This window comes from Sinocyclocheilus anshuiensis, unplaced genomic scaffold (assembly GCF_001515605.1).
Source record: "Sinocyclocheilus anshuiensis isolate Anshui unplaced genomic scaffold, SAMN03320099.WGS_v1.1 scaffold122, whole genome shotgun sequence".
Lineage (NCBI taxonomy): Eukaryota > Metazoa > Chordata > Actinopteri > Cypriniformes > Cyprinidae > Sinocyclocheilus > Sinocyclocheilus anshuiensis.
In genome coordinates, this window is record NW_015544153.1 from 1,633,510 (window position 1) to 1,641,438 (window position 7,929).

Sequence of the window (7,929 nt, forward strand, 5' to 3'; positions counted from 1 at the left end):
TGGTAAACCAAAATTGGGGGGGGGGGGGAACACTACTTTTAGCCAGTGTCTTAATTTAAAAACTATTTAATCACTTTCTTGCATTATTAAGTTTACCTGATCTTTGACACACTCCACCAGGGCTCTACGCTGAGGCACAATGTTGCAGGCCATCTTTTGTCCTGTCTGGGTCACTGTACACAACTGAAACTTCACCATCTCACCCTTTTGCAGACAGTCACCTTTATTGGCCATACCAACGATGCCGAACGGATAACTCTGACCCTTACTGGCTCCTGGTGAAGTGTTTGAGCAAAGAACAGTAATTAATTACAAATGAGTGGAGTTCATTGTTTCTAACACGTTTATAAAATACTCTAGATGGATTTTAAAAGGACCACACACGAAAAAAAAAAAAGAAAATAGCTCGTCACCCACCTTCCTCTGTGATCTCAATAAGGCCTTGATAATCAGTCTGAGAGGGGTCCACACTGCGCAAGGGCCGAACAACTTTCCCCAGGAACATGGTATTACTCACATCCTCTCCTACTCCATTCACTGACACACAGAGTTGTGTTATTTGCGTGAACCAATTATTAATGTATTAATGCCAAACCACTAAAAAGTCTCTGCAACATACCAGCTGCAACTTTGGTGACCTTCTCAGCACTGATTTTGTTTCCTTTGCCCTTGGAGAGAGTGTACTCCACTGTATCCCCCAGGTCCATGTTATCCACATCCCCACATACCTCACTGCACACAAATCAGAGTAAACAATGACAATCAAAAAAAAAAAAAACCTTCAAGAAGAAACTTTTATTACCTGTAGTGGAAGAAAATCTCCTGATCATGATTGGCTGTTTCTATGAAGCCAAAGTTATCCTTCAGTGTTGCTATGTATCCCAGAAGCCTCTTGGTGCCAACAGCACGATTAAGGATCCTGAGGGACACAGCGCTTTGCTGTCCGGTGCGTTTCACCTCACTGATGGAGAACTCCACCTAGTGGAGACATGGGGGTTTACATTAAAACAAATTATCAGGTTGAAAAACTACCCTATTAATCCAAGGATAAATTCAGTAAGCACAAGTAACACTGAACCACAGCGCCTGTCTAATGTACCTTGTCTCCAAGCTGTGGGTAAGCGCCTCCCTCCAGGTCTTTAATATAATAGGGAAGAGTGCTCTTCACTCCACTGTCTTCATACGCAATCTCGCCTTCCTCTGCATCCTGGTGACAACACAAATATACACATTCACATAAGAACCAACAACATTCACCATATATCCAGAACGGAGGTGCACTCAGTAGACTGTTATACTGTAAACTTATGAGATGAACAGTCAGGATGTATGTCATTTTAAACTTTTTTTGAAAATGAAAATACTACCGAGTGCACCTTCAAGATCAAGTACAGAAATTAGACCTAGTTGTGAACTAAATTTTTATTTTTTTAAATAAGTTTCAGTGCTGAAGGCCAGTTTCAACAAATCAGACTGCAGACACATGAGGACCATGTAAACAAGATTAGGTATCTGGATATCAGCGGCCATAAATTATAAAAATCCTAGCTTTGCCTTTGCCAAAGCATGGGGAAAATAAAGTAGGAGTAAATAAAATAAAAAAACTCAAACATCTAACGCTTCACAATATTTAGCCATCATGCACACACTTACACAAAGGGTAAAACTGCTCCCATACAGTTTGTCAGTCACGGTTTGGTACACATTTGTGCCATGGTTGAAAATGTTTATGAACTGTGCGGTTTACATTTTAAAAATTAATTGCATGAGTGACAGAAACTGAACCGTTATACCCCTCACACAAGAATGCACACACTGAGTGGCACAGCTTGGTTGAGTTGGTTATGAGGTTAACATGTCTGTATGATTTAAAGCTATTAAATCTAAGCTCATGCCAACAGGCCTCATAACCAAACAAACAGTCATGGGCAAACTTTTCCCTTAAAAAAAAAGAAAAAAAAAAGAAGAGAAATATGGAGGATTAGACACATCCGTGACTAATTTTAACCAGTCAAAAAAAAAGTTTGAATTGGAGGTGAATCAAATACAAAATAAAACTTTTACTTTACTACTCAAAATAGTAGTATATCTTGTTATCAGAACATAAATTTCTAACAGCATGACTGAACAGTCTACACTGTGGAGGAGAGGCAGCATGCAGAAAACAGCAGCCTACCTTGTCTTTTTTCTAATGAAGACGAGCATGGTTAAAATAAAAATAAAACAAAACACAGAATAGAAGGTCAGACAAAAGATAGTAGCATTTTATAGCACTTCAAAGCCTTCTATTGTTTTTTGTGATTGTGCCAATTCAGAGGGAGACAAGCAGATACAGGATACAAAAGTTTGGAAAGCAAAATTAAAAACAAAAATACTGAGCAACTAAATTCCTCCATTTTCAAACTCCCTCTTCATAATTATGACTGATGGTTCTACACAATCTCCACAGATGTGTACTTTAAGGACTCTTAAGAAATACATTAAAATCAACTGCATATACACTACATTTCAAAAGTTTGGGGTCATTACGATTTTCTTTATTCAGCAAGGACACACTAATTTGATCAAATGACAGCAAAAAACAATGTTACAAAATATTTCTATTTAAAATAAATGCTGTTCTTTTCAACTTTCTATTTAAAGAATCCTGAAAAAAAGTATCACCACTGCCACTAAAATATTTAGTACAATTGTTTTAAACATTGATAAGAAATGTTTCATGAGCATCAAATAAGTATATTATAATTAATTCCGAAGGATCCATGAAGTCTAGTGTAATGGCTGTTGAAAATTTAGCTTTGTCATTGTAAGCATAAACTACATTTAAAACAATAAATACAAGTTATTTTAAATTGTAACTTTTACAATATTACAGTTTTATTGCATTTTGGATCAAATAAATGCAGCCTTGGTGAGCATAAGAAACTTTTTTTCAAAACCACCTTGCCAACCCCAAACTTTTGAATGGTAGTGTAGATTCAGGAAGTCAAGAGTTAGCCTACCTTCTCTTTGCCCTTGCTGGGGCTGGAGTTCTTGTTGTTGGTAGCAGGCACAGCTTCTTTCTCTACCACCCCCACAAAACACAGCTCAGATTGAGTGTGGAACGACACTGTGCCCTTGGGCAGCTTTTTGATCCGCACTGCATGGTTCCTTTGGGCTGACAGCATGTCCTGATAGAGGAAAGGGGATGTTTTAAAGCTAGTCAATGTAAGACCACAATTACAATTTACATTCAAATATCCAGCAAACAGGATGGCGGCTTGACAGGATGAGAGAGAGAGAGAGATATACATATATATAAATAAAAATTGCATATACAGGAACACAAAAGTGGTTCTGGTGTGGTGATATCTGGGAACTCACAGGGACAACAGTGAATTCCACTTCATCAGAAATGTGCAGTTGGCTCTCTTCCAGAACCTCGCTGAAATGAAAGAACATTCGGGCATCACGGTCCACACATTTGATGAAGCCAAAACCATCACGCATGGCAGCTATCACACCCTGCACAAAAAGACAAGGAGAGAGACAAAGCCAACATTGGCAAAAAGTAAAACAGCTTTGCAAGGAACCAAGGACAAATTTCAGCAGTCGCACCATTTCACGGGTCTCCTTTGTGAAATGGAAAGTGTCAGGGAGGATGTCGATATTTGTCGCTCTCTCCAGTTTGTCCCGACGGTCGGTGGATATATTGAACTGGACATGGTCTCCCTCAAGCAGCGTCACTTTGGACTTGGTGTCCTTCTCCCCGAATAGCAGCTCTTTGTCAGTGAAATTAATTCTGGCACTGATTCGCCCAGGCAGTGGGTCGTTCTGAGAGAGACAGATGGAGTCTTATTCGATTTAACTTGCAAGCAGGATCTATATGGTAATGTTATCGTGGGAGTCTGGGAAGACTAATGGCAAGAGCCGATTCGCAAACCTGATTCTTGGTGGGGGCCTTGGGAATAACCTTGGCGACAGTTCCCTCGAAAGTCTCAATACTGATGTCCTCAAATATAACAGTGCCCTGAGGCAACAGTCTCACATCTGTGGCCACTTCCTTGCCCTATGAGACACACACAGAAACAACCTCAATACAGCTGTTTGAAACGGCAGTGCATCTCATGACTAGTAATTTCACTCAGTGTTTTAAAGTAAAATCTTTTGTATCTTATCAGTGAGTATTAGTTACTAACCAAAGACCAACAGATCCTCAATAAAAAATTTTTTGCTTTTTAAAAACATTTCTTCATCAATTGCTCACATTTCTTTCTTTAATGGTGAATTCCACATCATCTCCAGCTTGTAGAGCCTCCAGATCTCCTTTAAACTCACTGTAGTGGAAGAAGATCTCCTTCACAACATCTCCTCGTTCAATGAATCCAAAGGCCTCCTGCAAGAACAATTTTAGATTTGAAACAAACAAAACTTTAACAAAAAGTATATTTGAAAATATACTTGAAAAACAAAAAACAAAAACTGGCACTCGACTTTAAAATTCTAATTTTCACATTCTAATTTTGAATTTTAGAACTGTAGTCAAAATTTGCAGCTATGTTCTGAACAATGTTCTACAAGTTACTGCAAGTTTAAATTCAAACATGTAAAAAAAAAACAACAAAAAAAACTAACCACTATACACGTTATTGCTAAACCCACACAACTACATTTGACTATTCTAGCAGAATGCTGAGATAAGAGAAGTCTTTTGCTATTCTCCTTCCCACCAGAGGGCAGGAGATCACTATTCCTCAGTATGTCTACAAAAAAAAGCAACTACTGCAAACTCATATTTGAATCAGATCCTTACCTTGGTAGCACAAACAACTCCCTGACATCTTGACTGTTTCTTCTTTACCAATACAATGTTGTGAGCACTAACAGCACCAGTACTGAAAAACAAAAATAAACCATTTTCACACCCAAAAATGTTGCTCTTTTGAAATTATACCGAATTTAATCAGACATTACAGAAATTAACTTACTGCTTGTTGGTCTCCATGTAAAAACAGACTTTATCTCCAGTATCTAAAGTAACGTTTCCTTCGATATCCTCAGGGGTGTAGGTCAAATAAAATACTTCCTGTGAGAAGATTTAAACCACAAACGCCTTCAGAAACAGCAACCGCTACCATCAGTGTTCCATATAAAGACCAGTTTATGAACCACAGAACTGCTGTCACTCAGCTTTTCTTTTGGTTTGCTAAGCTATATCCAGGGCTCTACAGTGCGACCATTTCAGTCGCATTTGCGACTGAAAACTACTGCGTGCGACTATAAACATTTTTTTAGGAGCACCAGTGCGACTGACCCGATCATCATCATACTTGTGATCGCTCAGGGGAGCTTCAAATGTTTCTACGTGTTTTTGCAGCATTGAGTAATGTATCACAGACGTATCTCACGAATCCTTTCATAAGCAAAGTGAGAGATTCATTGCGCAGTGTAGAGAGCACAAGTGCTCCTAAAAAGAAAAGTAAGCGTAGAGCCCTGATGTCGGTCACAAAATGGTCTCAAAAGGGGATAGAAGATGAGCGAATGTCTAAAATATATAGGAAACTCTGCAAATGAGAATAAATGACACTCACCCCGTTCCTCTCATAACACACACTGCCTGTGGGCACTTGGCCGGGTGCGGACTTCCCGTCCAAGTGAGAGGGGATAGCTGACACTACCTGAAGAAAGGGGACGTTCAAATAGACAAGACAGGGTTAGAGGCTGCATCAGTGAGAGACAGGATCAACTAACCATGTTTAAATGCTAAAGAGAAGGTCCCTGAACAGACAGACTAAAAAAACAAAAACAAAGAATATTTAGGTTAAGATTTGACTTGTACTTCTGAGTTCAAAGAACCAGTCATAAATTGAATATTTAAGTACATGAATGACAGACTTGACATTGAGAACAAATCAAGATTTGTTTCTCTCATAACTCTATTATTAAATGAAGATGAAAAGTTCTCCCAACAAGACCGCAAAACACAAAGACAATCAAGCTCATTGTGAACCCACACAAAATGAAGCATTAGCATCAGGTCAGTTAAGAGGATTGCTACTCCTAATAATTGAAACCAGTGATTTATGCATTTTCCAGGTCAATATGGATTAAAAATGAGCTCGAAACCAACAATGACGGACATTAATGGGACAAGGACAATAAAACACAAAAGTAAAATGTGTTCCTTAACTGGATGAATAAAACCATGCAGCACAGTTAAAGGAGAGGCGTGCAAGTCAGGCCCCACCTGCCCAGAAATTCGCTCTTCTGGCAACATTTCTGCCTTGATTTTTACCAGCTTCACCGCAATTGGTTTGCCAGTGCGTCTATCAGACGACACCTCAAACTCCACATCGTCTGAAAAGTGGCAGAACAGACAAAACATGGAAGTCAGTTCCTGCATTAAGATGCATTACAATACACTAAATATTTACTGCTTGTATTTCGGGCAACAAGGTCTTGTTACTGAATACAGAGACAAGACATTTGTGATGATTTTACCAGAGATTTGTACACTACAATTTTAATAATTGTTGTATTTTGGCCATAAGCTTTTGTTAAAGCACCACCACTAGTCTAGTTTTATGATTCTTCCTGATCTCGCAACACCCAAGAATGAGATGGTTAAAATGGAGATAAGAGTCTCAGATTTCAGAAGCAAAAAAATGGCAATAGACTGAGTAGGTTTAATTGAAGTAATGTTTCAGCAATTTTAAATGACAATTCAAAATGCTGGTTCAATGACTTTCAAAGAGACATATTCAATTATTTTTTGGTACTACACTTGACCAAAAATGTTATCATCAAAAGGCTAAATATGTAATTTTTTGTTACATTGTTCAGCCCTAGTTCCTGCCATTTCACAAACCCCATTCAGCTCATACCTCCGATCTTCAGCTCCTGCAGGTTGCCGTTGTACTGAGAGCAGTGGAAGAAGAGGCGGGCCTGTCTCTCAGAGCACTGAATGAAACCGTATGATGCTAGCAGTTTTTCAACCACTCCCGTCTCACGAACTCCCAAGCTCGTTCCATTGGCAAAGCCACCATGGCCATTATTATGCAGCAGACTGGGGTCAAAACTCATCTATGGAGAAATAAGACATAGGATGAGGTAAAAATGCACTTGCTCAATTTTCGACCTTCAGCACTCTCCACACATCCGACTGCTTCACAACAGATCAGAACACAAGTGTGGAAATGGTCAAATGGGATGAAACAGGATTTTAAATACTGCGGGTATTTGCAACTATGAAAAAGAAAAATTTAAAGAGGGGAAACGCTGTCCCATTCATTTGTTGTGGCATGTAGGTTTAAGTTTCTCTTCTCCGTTTGGTCTGCTTGAACTGGTTCCCTGATCAAGTAGATCAAAATGACCAGGATAAATCTGCTGTACCTACACAATACTAAAGAACACACAAATGCAAGTACCGTCGGTTTCATATTAAACCTAGAAATTAAAATTCATGCATTTAATCCACTGCACACTGACTTAATTATATATTAGAATATGCACACAAACAAACTCGTCTCCTCATTCAAAGTTAGGACTAGGTCTCGGTGTAGAACTTCACCCACAAATCAAGTGAAATGTACGTAAACGGTTGGGCAGGCATGTGGTCAAAAGTTAGACAATCAAAAACAGATTTTATGGACCCAAATAGCCCTGTAAAGCCAAAAGCTTTACAACTCCCAAACTTAAAGCATGCAGTTACAGTGTCAGGTATTCTTTGCCAGTGAGGACATCAAGCCGGCACAGACTGTCCCATCATGCCCACTTACAGATTGCTGATACAAGGGGGTCCGCTTTTGCTTTTTGCCCCCTGATGCACGAGAGACATGGCATGAGACTGAGGCGGAGCGGGGGATTGGCTGACTTGAGGTGGAGGGGGTGGGGACAGCAACAGGGGTATCAGAGGCCTCCATCTTCAGGTAAAGGCAGGGGGGGGGAGAG

General features: G+C 39.4%; 1 protein-coding gene across 4 annotated transcripts in view; it reads right to left on the bottom strand.

Moving 5' to 3' along the window:
* The window catches only part of LOC107695294 (cold shock domain-containing protein E1-like), a 14,348-nt gene that overhangs the window by 2,143 nt on the left and 4,276 nt on the right, over positions 1–7,929 (bottom strand). For 2 of the 4 annotated variants that reach the window (XM_016495147.1, XM_016495148.1), the window contains exons 3-19: positions 7,758–7,901; positions 6,864–7,062; positions 6,170–6,336; positions 5,571–5,657; positions 4,968–5,065; positions 4,793–4,874; positions 4,247–4,375; positions 3,923–4,048; positions 3,598–3,813; positions 3,364–3,504; positions 3,003–3,170; positions 1,100–1,207; positions 803–978; positions 620–732; positions 418–537; positions 97–275; positions 5–12 (exon numbers count right to left, since the gene is read on the bottom strand). In XM_016495147.1, the coding sequence (XP_016350633.1) occupies positions 5–12; positions 97–275; positions 418–537; positions 620–732; positions 803–978; positions 1,100–1,207; positions 3,003–3,170; positions 3,364–3,504; positions 3,598–3,813; positions 3,923–4,048; positions 4,247–4,375; positions 4,793–4,874; positions 4,968–5,065; positions 5,571–5,657; positions 6,170–6,336; positions 6,864–7,062; positions 7,758–7,901 (2,261 nt within the window). The remainder of the gene's footprint in view (positions 1–4; positions 13–96; positions 276–417; positions 538–619; positions 733–802; positions 979–1,099; positions 1,208–3,002; positions 3,171–3,363; positions 3,505–3,597; positions 3,814–3,922; positions 4,049–4,246; positions 4,376–4,792; positions 4,875–4,967; positions 5,066–5,570; positions 5,658–6,169; positions 6,337–6,863; positions 7,063–7,757; positions 7,902–7,929) is intronic. The other 2 variants (XM_016495145.1, XM_016495146.1) reach the window with 2 other exon arrangements.